This window comes from Anabrus simplex, chromosome 14 (genome assembly GCF_040414725.1).
Source record: "Anabrus simplex isolate iqAnaSimp1 chromosome 14, ASM4041472v1, whole genome shotgun sequence".
Lineage (NCBI taxonomy): Eukaryota > Metazoa > Arthropoda > Insecta > Orthoptera > Tettigoniidae > Anabrus > Anabrus simplex.
In genome coordinates, this window is record NC_090278.1 from 92,257,812 (window position 1) to 92,273,297 (window position 15,486).

Consider the following 15,486-nt stretch of genomic DNA (forward strand, 5'->3'; position numbering starts at 1 on the left):
AATGTAAAAGTGACTGAGGTATGAGCGATGCTAGTAATGCCATTCCTCATACAGCCAGTCCCTGCTATGAATTCTGTAAAAATGTTGCTCATAGGGTCGGTTGATGCATGCATTTCAGTGGGGTTGGCAGACTGATATGTAATAGCGACTTCTGGCTCAGTGAGGAAAACAACGGGAAACTACCTCACTACTCATTTCCCAAGTACGCCTCTTCGGTGATGCCTAGGCCATCTATGACAGCTGATGGCAGACCTGTTGAGGATCCAACCAGCCTTAAGGCTGAGGACTGAACATACATATACATCTATTCTAGTTTTTAACCCCCAGTATTCATATTCATCGTCTCATTACTTTTGTCTTTTTTTTGCTGTTTACTTACAATGCTGCCTGGCTAAAGTGGAGTTGGTAATTTATTCTTGCATGACAGAACTCCGATACCTTGGTGTCAGTGAAAACGTTATGACCTAGTTGGCGGGACGTAAAACATATTATTATTATTATTATTAACTGGGAAAACATGGGGTGACGTTAAATTTTTGCTACTTGTTTTAAAGTCGAAATTTTTCGACGTCGAAGGAATGGGATTGGGAAGGTGGCGATGTCGGTAGATGTAGAATGGGTCTCGGCCCACAAGCGGCCACGGCTGGTCTGTGGTCCAACAGCTCTGCACTCTGACCGGCCAACCGAGCAGAGGAGGGGTGGCCACGGCTCTACCGTGGCTCTACGCCTCTGTATTCGGGAGATGGGACAGGGCTGGACCTCACGGTTGGCCCCAACCGGTCGGCTGCCCTGAGAATGGTTTTCCGTGAGTTTCCATTCTCCTGCACTAAGGCGAATGCCGGGACAGTTCCTAGTATAGGCCACGGCCGCCAACCCTCTCACCTCCTCCGAACATCATCTTCACCGTAACAAATCTCCCGGCCTGAGATACGGCGTCACCGTCTAAGAGGTCTGCCTCCCCATTCAGGGGTGGAATGAACACATTTTAGTAGTAGTAAGGTAGCGACAGTGGTCTTCATTTTCACAATTTGCTTTACGTCGCACCGACACAGACAGGTCTTACGGCGACGGTGGGATAGGAAAGGCCTAGGAGTGGGAAAGAAGCGGCCGTGGCCTGAATTAAAGTACAGCCCCTGCATTTGCCTGGTGTGAAAATGGGAAACCATCTTCAGGGCTGTCGAAGGTGGGATTCGAACCACTATCTGCCGAATGTAAGGTTAGAGCTGCGCGACCGCACGGCCATCTCGGTTAATGGGACGATGTAAAAGACGTGGCTGTAGAACGTACCGAATGTGAAGCATTCTTGGAATCCTTCTGCTCCACAAGGAGAAATAGGAATTAGATTAGTATTCGGCGAATGTAGAAATCAAAGAGAGTAGAAATTACAGCTCATTTTTAACAAATACAGTAGACGTAGACTGTATTTGTTATTAGTAACATCGTGAAGACACCAGCAGCGTTAGCTACTTTCGCGATCATAATATATTTATCGATAATCGGGTTCTTGTACGAGATACCGGAGATACGTACAAGACCGACTTATCGAAACCACTAAGACCGACTACAATATATATCGTTCTCGCTTTGTGTATATTTCGATATACATCGAATTGGTGAAATTCGTGTGGTTGGTGAATCAATATGGCGCTGGAATTGAACATGACATTAACGTGGAAGTACAGAGTGAAGTTGGACGAATGAAATTTGGGTTTTATTTATTTTATATATTTTATAGTGTCACTTGTACCTGAATAAACTTTTAAAATAAATAGTTATGGCCGCCCTTTTAAAAAAGAGGGCTTTAGCGGAATACAGTCAGGTTATACAGGTAATGTCATTATTCCTTGTTCAGGTCCATTATTAGTGTTTGTTTAATTACTTTGCTCTTCGTTGACAACAAAGTTTGTCATCTGCAGGGTACTATTATATTGAAGGTGAATTGTGAGTATTATTTACCTGGATGTTTCACATAACCTGTACACAGTTGGGAACACTTCATTCCATGAATGTATTGTGGCATTTCATAACCAAAGTAGGAATATCGTCACTCAGCTAAATTACTCCATCCGCTTGAACACTGACACTATCGAGAACACTCCAGTTCAGGGGGACCTTTATGTCACAACTCAACAGCTGCTGTGATATTATTCAACACTAGCCTTATCATGAGATGCTGAATAACTACCACGTAATTTAACCTGTGAACGTGGGGTTAACAATCATGGGGTCCCTAAATGAGTGCTTTGCTTTCACTCCCTTGTACCACTCTCCTTACTATACTTTTATTTCTACTATCTGCTCTCTATCATTGACAAGTTTACGCTATGTAAAAAATATTGTACATATATACGCATGATTTAAGTGATTTGATAGAATCTGAGGATATTCTTGTAGAAAGAAACATGTCATTCTTTGTATAATACCGTAGTGTGTATTTTTTTAAATAGCAATCGTTCATGTTTGTGGGTTACTGTAGTCACGTCCTAGTTCGTGAACCATGGGCAACGGCTGAGTGGCCTAGTAAGTGGTCCTGAGAGTCGGGATACCAGTTGCTATGGAATGGGAGTGGGCATCTCGGACATATTCTGAGTCGTGGCCCTCCTTGTGCTCAGGCGGCTAGGACTATACAATTCACCGGTGGTCCATAACCCGTTAGAGGAGAGATCCTCACTTGGACTATGTGCAAGTAGGGCAGCATCCTGCTTCATGAATTTACCGAGCTCAGAACACTTTAAGCAAGCCTCGGACCTATGGGAGTAATGGAGTCCCCCTCCCATTTGACAGGCGAGGGACTCCTTGGAAACAACTTGGCGAACGAAATGGAATTCGATGGGGAGCTATCAGTATTAATGGGGCTTATGGAAGAAAGAAGGTAGAACTGGCTGAGTCAGCAAAGAGGATGCATCTGGATGTGCTAGGAGTAAGTGATATTTGGGTAAGGGGAGATAAGGAGGAAGAAATAGGAGATTATAAGGTGTACTTGACGGGTGTTAGAAAGGGAAGGGCAGAGTCTGGGGTAGGGCTCTTTATCAGGAATACCATTGCACGCAACATAGTTTCTGTTAGGCACGTAAATGAGCGAATGATGTGAGTAGATTTGTCAGTGAGAGGAATTAAGACAAGAATTGTGTCCGTGTATTCACCATGTGAGGGTGCAGATGAGGATGAAGTTGACAAGTTTTATGAAGCATTGAGTGACATTGTGGTCAGGGTGAACAGCAAGGATAGAATAGTGCTAAGGGGCGATTTCAATGCGAGAGTTGGGAATAGAAGTGAAGGATACGAAAGGGTGATTGGTAAATGTGGGGAAGATATGGAAGCTAATGGGAATGGGAAGCGTTTGCTGGACTTCTGTGCTAGTATGGGTTTAGCTGTTACGAATACATTCTTCAAGCATAAGGCTATTCACTGCTACACATGGGAGGCTAGGGGTACCAGATCCATAATAGACTATATCTTAACAGACTTTGAATTCAGGAAATCTGTTAGGAATGTAAGAGTTTTTCGGGGATTTTTCGATGATACAGACCACTATCTGATCTGTAGTGAACTAAGTATCTCTAGGCCTAAGGTAGAGAAAGTGAAATCTGTCTGCAAACGAATAAGGGTAGAAAATCTCCAGGACGAGGAAATTAGACAGAAGTTCATGGATATGATTAGTGAGAAGTTTCGAACAGTAGACAGTAAGCAGGTTCAGGATATAGAAAGTGAATGGGTGGCATACAGGCATGCTGTAGTAGAAACAGCAAGGGAATGCCTAGGAACAACTGTGTGTAAAGATGGGAAAAGGCGAACATCTTGGTGGAATGATGAAGTGAGAGCAGCCTGTAAACGTAAAAAGAAGGCTTATCAGAAATGGCTCCAAACAAGGGCCGAGGCAGACAGGGATTGGTACGTAGATGAAAGAAACAGAGTGAAACAAATAGTTGTTGAATCCAAGAAGAAGTCATGGGAAGATTTTGGTAATAACCTGGAAAGGCTAGGTCAAGCAGCAGGGAAACCTTTCTGGACAGTAGTAAAAAATCTTAGGAAGGGTGGGAAAAAGGAAATGAACAGTGTTTTGAGTAATTCAGGTGAACTCATAATAGACCCCAGGGAATCACTGGAGAGGTGGAGGGAATATTTTGATCATCTTCTCAATGTAAAAGGAAATCATCATGGTGGTGTTGCAAACAGCCAAGCTCATGGGGAGGAGGAAAATTATGTTGGTGAAATTATGCTTGAGGAAGTGGAAAGGATAGTAAAAAAACTCCATTGTCATAAGGCAGCAGGAATAGATGAAATTAGACCTGAAATGGTGAAGTATAGTGGGAAGGCAGGGATGAAATGGCTTCATAGAGTAGTAAAATTAGCATGGAGTGTTGGTAAGGTACCTTCAGATTGGACAAAAGCAGTAATCGCACCTATCTACAAGCAAGGAAATAGGAAGGATTGCAACAACTATCGAGGTATCTCATTGATTAGTATACCAGGCAAAGTATTCACTGGCATCTTGGAAGGGAGGGTGCGATCAGTCGTTGAGAGGAAGTTGGATGAAAACCAGTGTGGTTTCAGACCACAGAGAGGCTGTCAGGATCAGATTTTCAGTATGCGCCAGGTAATTGAAAAATGCTACGAGCGGAATAGGCAGTTGTGTTTATGTTTCGTATATCTAGAGAAAGCATATGACAGGGTACCGAGGGAAAAGATGTTCGCCATACTGGGGGACTATGGAATTAAAGGTAGATTATTAAAATCAATCAAAGGCATTTATGTTGACAATTGGGCTTCAGTGAGAATTGATGGTAGAATGAGTTCTTGGTTCAGGGTACTTACAGGAGTTAGACAAGGCTGTAATCTTTCACCTTTGCTGTTCATAGTTTACATGGATCATCTGCTGAAAGGTATAAAATGGCAGGGAGGGATTCAGTTAGGTGGAAATGTAGTAAGCAGTTTGGCCTATGCTGACGACTTGGTTGTAATGGCAGACTGTGCCGAAAGCCTGCAGTCTAATATCTTGGAACTTGAAAATAGGTGCAATGAGTATGGTATGAAAATTAGCCTCTCGAAGACTAAATTGATGTCAGTAGGTAAGAAATTCAACAGAATTGAATGTCAGATTGGTGATACAAAGCTAGAACAGGTCGATAATTTCAAGTATTTAGGTTGTGTGTTCTCCCAGGATGGTAATATAGTAAGTGAGATTGAATCAAGGTGTAGTAAAGCTAATGCAGTGAGCTCGCAGTTGCGATCAGCAGTATTCTGTAAGAAGGAAGTCAGCTCCCAGACGAAACTATCTTTACATCTGTCTGTTTTCAGACCAACTTTGCTTTACAGGAGCGAAAGCTGGGTGGACTCAGGATATCTTATTCATAAGTTAGAAGTAACAGACATGAAAGTAGCAAGAATGATTGCTGGTAATTCAGGTGGGAACAATGGCAGGAGGGTACTCGAAATGAGGAGATAAAGGCTAATTTAGGAATGAACTCGATGGATGAAGCTGTACGCATAAACCAGCTTCGGTGGTGGGGTCATGTGAGACGAATGGAGGAGGATAGGTTACCAAATAGAATAATGGACTCTGTTATGGAGGGTAAGAGAAGTAGAGGGAGACCAAGACGACGATGGTGAGACTCGGTTTCTAACGATTTAAAGATAAGAGGTATAGAACTAAATGAAGCCACAACACTAGTTGCAAATCGAGGATTGTGGCGACGTTTAGTAAATTCTCAGAGGCTTGCAGACTGAACGCTGAAAGGCATAACAGTCTATAATGATAATGTATGTATGTATGTATGTATGTATGTAGCAACCAGTAACTACAACAGGCTGCGAACATATGAACAAGTGTGCATGATATCCTTGATGTGATGCATTGTGAGTGCTGGGGCTCCAGTGTTGCCAACTCTTGATGCGATGTATAACAATTACTGGAATGTAACAATTAAAATTTTATTTCTAGAACTAAATTACAAGTAAAAATTACATTTTGTAAAAGGTAACGATAGCTAGTAAAAATGAGTAAATAAGTGCTAAGGGGGAAGCCATACTTTTGAGTGTCGACTTAGTTAAATGTAATGTAAAGCTTTCCAGTTTGTCAAATACAATTTCAATATAAATTATAACACTATAACATACCTGTAAAGAAATGCACACTATTAAACAAAGAATGACATGTTTCGTTCTACAAGAACATCCTCAGATTCTATCAAATCACTTAAATCATGCGTATATATGTACAGTATTGTTTACATAGCTAAACTTGTCAATGATAGAGAGTCTGGTGAAGATATGAACAAGTATTAACAAATAATGATTGTATTAGTATTCAACCATCACCATATTAACTTAATGAAATACTCCTGTACTTAGGCCTATCTAATATGCCGAAACATTGTTCGTTGTTTACAAACACTGTTTCTGCACTGCGGTCATGCAGAAGCCAGCGGAAAGCCTTGTGGGAAGGGGAAGTAGGCGATTAGCAAGGGGAGCGTTGTGGATCCTTCCTTCTATCTTTTGGAGTAATGCAAGTCAATGATTCTGGAAAATGTATTTTGTGTATTAGGTAGAAATTTGAGCTAATGATTTTAGCAAATAAAGTATGGAATTGAATTACAGAGTTCGTTGTCAGAAGTTATTTTTAGTGATGATGTTACGTATGTGGTATTTTGTTTGTAAAAAGAATAGATTTAGAGTTCATCCATTGAGCCAGAAATCACAACAAAGCAGAAAATTTTATCATTATTATGTAGCCTGTAATGATTTAATTCAATTTATCTTGATTCATTATTGTTCAACACTTGAACAGCAGATGCTTGGCTAAGAAAATTGGAGGTGGTGTTAAAGGTGGTGTGTAGCTTGATGCCAAGGTCAGTGCAAAATGTGGTGCTCTGTTCTAACCACTTATCATTTAGCAACTTAACTCATTTCGCAGTTCAGAGCCAAATTAAGAGCACTGCAATGTGCAATACTTTGTTGCAGATGAGGCCTTAGGTTTGCAATACACAGGAAGTAATTTTCATGCCCTTCATGACCTATTGCCAGCCTCAGGGTATAGAGCGATGTACCAGCGTCTTACCCGGAGTCACCAGGTTCGATTCTTGACCAGGTCAGGAACTTGTACCTGGATCTGAGGGCTGTTTTGAGGTCCACTCAGCTTACGTGATTACAATTGGGAAGCTATCTGACACTGAGATAACGGCCTCGGTGTAGAAAGTCAAGAATAACAGCCGAGAGAATTTGTCGTGCTGACCACACAGCACCTCATAATCTGCAGGCCTTTGGGCTGAACAGCGGTCGCTTGGTAGACCACGGCCCTTTTGGGGCTGTTGTACCATGGGGTTAGGTTTGATAACTTAAATATTTGAAAGGTCGGATTTCTTCCTCTCTGTACTGTGACTAGAGTTAAGAGAGGATTATTATGTCGTATTTTCCTTTGAAACAATTATCTCCACCTCCAGGCTACCTTTGTGGCATCCACTCCCTCTGTTGGTTGAGGATCTTGTAGCCAATAATTTTAACTGAAACAGTCAGTGGTCCCATGAATGAGTAATGTTCTCACTTACAGAGCTTTGTCATATTGTTTGAATCACTGAATAAATACTTGGATTTCATCTGCTTTGAGGAGCCTTGACCACATATGGGCAAATGATGGGGTGCACATCTTGCCCAAGAGAAAAAGCATTTCAGCAAAAATTTATTATTGATGATAAACTATAAACCAAATTTTTTTTTCATGTTTAAGGAATTCAGCCAAGAGATGCAAAAGTTATATGTTTCTTTAATAAAAGATTTCCTAATTTACGAAAGTTATTTTCCTGATCCTCCGTGGCTCATGTGGCAGCACGCCAGTCTCTCATCGCTGGGTTCCGTGTGAGATTTGTGATAGACAAAGTGGAGGTGGGACAGGCTTTTCTTTGGGTACTCCAGTTTTCCCTGTCCTCAGTACATTCCCATCATTTCATTTCATCTGTCAGTCATTAATGATTTGCCAGAGGAGTGCGACAGGCTTTGGCAGCTGGCACAATTTGTATTCTCACTGCTATTCATTCATTACGTTCCTGAACCGGTCAAATGACTGGAAACAGGCTGAGGATTTTCATTTCCAAGTTATTTTTCCTATCAAATTGACAGTTTTTAAATTCCATCTCTACCGAGCTTGATAGCTGCAGTCACTTAAGTGCGGCCAGTATCCAGTATTCGGGAGATAGTGGGTTCGAGCCCCACTGTCGGCAGCCCTGAAGATGGTTTTCCGTGATTTCCCATTTTCACACCAGGCAAATGCCGGGGCTGTACCTTAATGAAGGACACGGCCGCTTCCTTCCCACTCCTAGCCCTTTCCTGTCCCTTCGTCGCCTACTCCCATGTTATTGTCAAATCACCCCCAATGCCTCTTTGAATGGTCAACACGAATGATAATTGCAGGGCAATAAATCTGGATTGTAAAGAGGGTGCTGTAGTTGTATCCAGTGGATATTTTCAAGCGCATCATGCGTTACAGCAGCGGTGTGAGATCTTGCAGTATCATGGAGAATGATGGCATCTTGGATTGATGGCTGACATTGCTAGTTGCCATAGGTAACTAAAGTTTGAAGTTATCAGTAGTAGGCAGCGTTTGTTGTTCTTTGCCTGTGTAGGGAGTATACCAATAAAATGTCCATAGGGAACCAAAAACAGTTGCTAGAACCTTTCAAGATGATAAGTGTCTTTCGGCCTTTACTGTTGCTGCTTCCCCTCTTCTCTGCCACTCCATGCTCACTTGTTTGGATTCAGGGATAGAACGATGGACCCATGTTTCATCACAGGTGGTGATATGGCACAAAATATACTCTCCTTCTATGTGATGAGTCAGGAGCATCTGGCAAATTTCCAGATGAGCACATGTTTTGTTACTTGGTAAGGAGATGAGGAACCCATCTGGTACACACTTCCCAGTATTAAAGGCCATCGCTGATGACAGACTGAGCACTCTCGTAACTTATTCTTGTTGTTGCAGTTTCGAAAACCTTTATGTGGTCACCTTCTTTGGTAACTTCATAAACATCACAAACGTTTTGTTCCGTGGCACTTCATCAGTGTGGTTCACTTTACGTAGCTTCCCATCCTGATAAAACCTTTTTATGTTGATCAAACAGGGTTTGTTCACCAAATTGTGCCTGCAATCTTCTCAGACATTCAGCAGGTTTGGCACCTTCTATACCCAGCAAGTTGGCTGTGTGGTTAGGGTCGCACAGCTGTGAGCTTGCCTTTGGGAGATAGTGAAGATTGTTTTCCATGGTTTCCCCATTTTCATACCAGGCAAATGCTGTACTTTAATTAAGGCCATGGTCGCTTCCTTTCCACTCCTAGCCCTTTCCTCTTGAGTCGCCGTAAGACTTATCTGTGTAGGTGCGACGTAAAACAAATTGTTAAAAAAAAACCTGTAGCAAGAAACTTGATGATGTGTTTTGCATCGAATGGATGTACTACTTGCTAATGCTACTGATGATAAGAAAGCCTTGCTATACATGTTTGGGGGAGAGTCGGCTTTATGCATATCCACCACTATTAAATTATCCTTGAAATTCTATGCCTATCCACCACTATTCACTCAAGGCCATAATCCGGTCCCCTTAGTACTTCAGTTACTTTTTGAAAGATTCTGGCTTAAATTTGACTGACCTCTGTATCAGAAGTTGACTCTTAAATGTTAATTTTCAAGAACAATTTTTTATACAGTCGTTGTATTGAAAATATTTGTGTTTAAATTACTTAAACAAAGTAAATCATGTGACAATCTCTGTAAATCCATTCATTTTTCTGGAATCTTTATCAACTTTTGGTGTCCTAAATTTCGTTGCTGTAATAATACGTATGTATGGTGGGTCATCTTTCAGGAGCAACCAAAACCTGTGAAGAAGTTCCGATTAGTGCGGAAAGTCATACAAGGAGGTTCTGCTTCAGCTTACGTTGGTCTTCTCGAGAAGAGCAAAACCAGCAATGATGCCCTGCAAGTACTTCTACGGATATCTGATTCACTGAAATTTCAGGTACTTTTTGACATGTTCTTTTTTGTTTGTTTATCTTGTGGATTTAAGTGTTGTAAGGCAGTTCTTTGAAGTGGGGTTGAAGAATTAAAATTTAATTTGGAACCTTTGTCTGTTAAGGTGGTAAGTTTCACAGAGAGGAAAGGTCCTCTCAGCTTTAATTACTGTGTTGATGGGGTGAAAGTAACTCTTGGGAATCCCCATATTACTATCACCACTGATACTAAATAATTCTTCACAGTCTGAAGTTTCTGACTCGCTTTCATGATCACTTCTGTTCAGAATATTCGAAATATCACCGCTATCTAACAGCTGGGCTCTATGCTGCATGCTTGTGTTCTACTCATTAGTCCCCTTTGATGGAGACAGATACGACAGGGAATGACTTGTTAAGGTCATTTTTAATACAAACGAGCAAATCTTCCTCTTTCCAACAGCATATAACATGCCAATTGCAAAGGACTCTGTCATGTTCTTTCTCTAAATCTATAAAACACAAGCATTTGCTCTGTTCTGTGTAAAGAGAAAGAGAAATAATTGTGGGTAGTATGGTAATGGTTTCTTTTTTTAAACCAGGAAGAAGAATTAGCTGATGCTGTGATGAAACTGTCGGAACACTTCCAACAAGAACAAGAGTCTGTGGTTAGAGCTAAAGTCTTGTCCCTGTTTGGAGATATCGGCAGTGAACCAGGAGCAGATGTACAGGTAAGCACATTGTACTGTGTTGATGAGTATAGTTAATATAAAAGTTTTATTGCAGCCAATGGCCATCGGCAGTGTGACAGATACCATGCTCCGTGCTCTTAGATGCAAGAAATTGAATTTTTCTCTTACTGAACTAAGCACAGATTAATTATGTGCATATGTGTTTGTACATCTGTAAAGTTCATTGTGACATTAAACACTTTATGTATATTTAATATCGTGTTTATAATTCCTTAAGGAATACAAAAGACTCTACTGAGCTCGATAGCTGCAGTCACTTAAGTGCGGCCAGTATCCAGTAATCGGGAGATAGTGGGTTCGAGCCCCATTATCGGCAGCCCTGAAGATGGTTTTCCGTGGTTTCCCATTTTCACACCAGGCAAATGCCAGGGCTGTACCTTAATTAAGGCCACGGCCGCTTCCTTCCAATTCCTAGGCCTTTCCTATCCCATCGTCGCCATAAGACATATCTTTGTCGGTGCGACGTAAAACAAATAGCAAGAAAACATAAAGAACAAAAAAACAACAAGAGACTGTGGAAGTTTGGTAAGTTGTACGACCTTGGAAGATGGTTCGTTGCTCTGATCATAATTCCAGGACCTGGATAAAAGTAACATTGTTCCATTAAGAGCTTTGTTGGAGAGGCAGTTTGAAGTTTTTTTTTTTGCTAGTGGCTTTATGTCGCACCGACACAGACAGGTCTTATGGCAACGATAGGATAGGAAATGGCTGGGAGTAGGAAGGAAGCGGCCGTGGCCTTAATTAAGGTACAGCCCTAGCATTTGCGTGGTTTGAAAATGGGAAACCATGGAAAACCATCTTCAGGGCTGCCGACAGTGGAATTCTAACCCACTGTTTCCCAGATGCAAGCTCACAGCTGCATTCCTCTAACTGCACGGCCAACTCGCCCGGTGTTTGAAGCTTTCAAAATGTACAGTAGAATGCTTCGAATATCCTGGCAGAAAGAAAAACCAATGAGGAAATCCTCGACTTGTTAAATAAGAAAAAAAGAGCTTCTAATAACTATCAAAGAGCGAAAACTCAGGCACATCATGAACAGTGTTCTCCCCAGAAATTTTAGTCAGCCGGGTTGCAGAAATGAGTAGCTGGGTGGGGAATACTAGGTACGTAAAATGAAAATGATCAAATTTCAATGTTTTCCCCTCAGGGAATTAACAGTAATATGAGACAGGTAAACTTAACTGCAAAATTGAACTATTTTAGTGTTATCATGACGAACAAGACATACCAGAATGTTTAGAAGTTCTAGTGTTCTACTGCTCGTTCATAATCATGTAACACTGGGGCCTGGTTTCTCCAACTTCGTGTTAAATTTTACTTGCAAATGTTAACTAACAACTTATTAATTTGAAAGTGCCCTGTTTCACAAACACATTTCCGTGAGATTTCTGAATGCGTTTGGCAGTGAGCGGCTTTTGTTTCTTTACATAAAGTGTTCCTAGCAGTATATTGGAATAGTATTTTATCACACATGGTTGACATTATTACAGGTTATGGTTAGCAGACTCTGCTAAAACGTAAACAGTAAGAGGCAACAAAAGTGTTGTTATAAATTTGAATTCGAAAGTATGCGAGTGTGCTTGAAAAATAAAAGGATGGACTGCTATATCACAACATTCAATATTATTCGTATATGAGTGCAGTCTAAGGCTCCTACATCACCGGGTAAATGTGATAATTGATATGTTGTGACCGATTTTCGGGCATTCTTTTACTGTGGGGAAAATAATGTAATGCCTTGTTAATGCAATGGCAGCAGGAATTCTTTGCAGAATTCTACACAGTCTTGTCGTGCACTCATGAACATAGTCGCCTACAATTACATGAAGAGTGTCTCAAGCATATTATCTAACAAGCAGAGGCCAGACCCTGCGCTCAACCAATTTCAATGAGCTTCAATATACTGGTGGGGGACACTCAACAGTAACTTGTGTATAAGGGTTTAGGTCAATACGCTTTCGTTTTAGAAAAATATGAGGTCAAATGTCATGACACAGGATCTGCTTTGGACCAAGTGGAGGTGATAAAACACTAAAAGGCGAACAAATTTTACTTAAAACATGTCAGGTCCGTAATCTGATAATTTCTGAACAATTGATGAATCCCTGATTCGAATGCAATGCATAGATACACTGACTGACAGAGCAAATGCAACACCAAGAAGGAGTGTCAGAACTTTATGCCAATTGCAGGGTAAACTGACGTCACTGAGGTATACTCATGATGTGAAATGCGCCGCTGTGCTGCGCACGTAGCGAACGATAAATGGGACACGGCGTTGGCGAATGGCCCACTTCGTACCGTGATTTCTCAGCCGACAGTCATTGTAGAACGTGTTGTCGTGTGCCACAGGACACTTGTATAGCTAAGAATGCCAGGCCGCCGTCAACGGAGGCATTTCCAGCAGACAGACGACTTTACGAGGGGTATGGTGATCGGGCTGAGAAGGGCAGGTTGGTCGCTTCGTCAAATCGCAGCCGATACCCATAGGGATGTGTCCACGGTGCAGCGCCTGTGGCGAAGATGGTTGGCGCAGGGACATGTGGCACGTGCGAGGGGTCCAGGCGCAGCCCGAGTGACGTCAGCACGCGAGGATCGGCGCATCCGCCGCCAAGCGGTGGCAGCCCCGCACGCCACATCAACCGCCATTCTTCAGCATGTGCAAGACACCCTGGCTGTTCCAATATCGACCAGAACAATTTCCCGTCGATTGGTTGAAGGAGGCCTGCACTCTCGGCGTCCGCTCAGAAGACTACCATTGACTCCACAGCATAGACGTGCACGCCTGGCATGGTGCCGGGCTAGAGCGACTTGGATGAGGGAATGGTGGAATGTCGTGTTCTCCGATGAGTCACGCTTCTGTTCTGTCAGTGATAGTCACCGCAGACGAGTGTGGCGTCGGCGTGGAGAAAGGTCAAATCCGGCAGTAACTGTGGAGCGCCCTACCGCTAGACAACGCGGCATCATGGTTTGGGGCGCTATTGCGTATGATTCCACGTCACCTCTAGTGCGTATTCAAGGCACGTTAAATGCCCACCGCTACGTGCAGCATGTGCTGCGGCCGGTGGCACTCCCGTACCTTCAGGGGCTGCCCAATGCTCTGTTTCAGCAGGATAATGCCCGCCCACACACTGCTCGCATCTCCCAACAGGCTCTACGAGGTGTACAGATGCTTCCGTGGCCAGCGTACTCTCCGGATCTCTCACCAATCGAACACGTGTGGGATCTCATTGGACGCCGTTTGCAAACTCTGCCCCAGCCTCGTACGGACGACCAACTGTGGCAAATGGTTGACAGAGAATGGAGAACCATCCCTCAGGACACCATCCGCACTCTTATTGACTCTGTACCTCGACGTGTTTCTGCGTGCATCGCCGCTCGCGGTGGTCCTATATCCTACTGAGTCGATGCCGTGCACATTGTGTAACCTGCATATCGGTTTGAAATAAACATCAATTATTCGTCCGTGCCGTCTCTGTTTTTTCCCCAACTTTCATCACTTTCGAACCACTCCTTCTTGGTGTTGCATTTGCTCTGTCAGTCGGTGTACTTGGAGTTACATCACAGTCAGACCGAGTGGTGGCGTAGTGGTCACTTTACTTGTCTGCGAACCTCGTAAACATGAGTTTGAGTCTCGTCCCAGCTATAATTCTTGTACAAAATAAATTAATATTTGAGGGAACGTGAAGATAAGAAAGGGAACAAAATTACTACACAAATTGCATTACACTTAATTTTCTACCTGTAATTAATATAGGTCTGAACGTTGTCACATTTACTGCTGGATCTCTCTCTCTCTCTCTCTCTCTCTCTCTCTCTCTCTCTCTCTCTCTCTCTCTATATCTGTATATATATATATATATATAATTTTAGGTAGAAAATAAAGTTCACTGCAGTTTGCCTAATGTTTTTATTCGCATTTTTACTTTCACGTTCCTTCAGATAATAATTGAACGTGTATAAAAAAACATAGCTACGGCAGGACTCAAACTCACGTCATAGCAGTTTGTAGACTTGACTGTATTGCAACGCTTCAACTATATACGCATTGCATTGGAATCTGTGGATTCATGAATTTTTCAGAAATTATTAGGTTGCCGGCCTGACATGTTTAAGTAAAATGTGTTCGCCTTTTAGTGTTCTATCACCTCCACTTAGTCTGAAGCGGATCCTGCCTCACAACATTGTCCTGAATTTTTTCGAAAACGAAAGTGTATTGACCTAAACCCTTATACAAGAGTTACGTTTGAGTGTCTCCCAACAGTTATAGTACGCGAACCTTTTCTTGAGCCCTAGTTCCCATTCAGCAATATGGAGCTCAGGGCTCAAGAAAAGGTTCGCGTACTATACATTAATTAGCTCGTTGAAATCGTTTGGACGCAGGGTCTGACCTCTCCTTATGAAAACTATAAGCTACTGCTTCACTGGAGTAACTGATAAGTTTCATTCTGTTGGAAACTCTAACCTATTTTCAATTTCTTCTAGTACCTTGTTCATTATGGCTTTGGTAATTAGATATCTTTGTAGAAATCTTTGTTCTGACAACTCTAGAAAGTCTTTTTTTTTTTCTTAGTATGGGTTGTCCTTGCCTTCTTCAGTTCATAAATAGTCTTCTTACAGCAGTGAAGCTTCAAACTTACGTCTTCTACATGCCTCCATTTTTAAATTTTAGCAGCTGTTAAGAGGTTTAACACAGGGCTGCTGCCATGTTAATTTAACACAAGTATTAACAATTTGTAGAGTTAACAATTCTTGA

General features: G+C 42.1%; 1 protein-coding gene across 2 annotated transcripts in view; it reads left to right on the forward strand.

Annotated features, from left to right (window-relative positions):
• Positions 1 to 15,486, forward strand: part of IntS4 (integrator complex subunit 4) — a 130,320-nt gene that overhangs the window by 33,100 nt on the left and 81,734 nt on the right. Inside the window, exons 1-3 of one of the 2 annotated variants that reach the window (XM_067157785.2) lie at positions 1,638 to 1,828; positions 9,855 to 10,007; positions 10,581 to 10,709. In XM_067157785.2, coding sequence (XP_067013886.2) covers positions 1,775 to 1,828; positions 9,855 to 10,007; positions 10,581 to 10,709 — 336 coding nt within the window. In that variant the 5' untranslated portion in view covers positions 1,638 to 1,774. Of the gene's footprint in view, positions 1 to 1,637; positions 1,829 to 9,854; positions 10,008 to 10,580; positions 10,710 to 15,486 lie in introns of those variants that run through there. The other variant, XM_067157786.2, reaches the window with a different exon arrangement.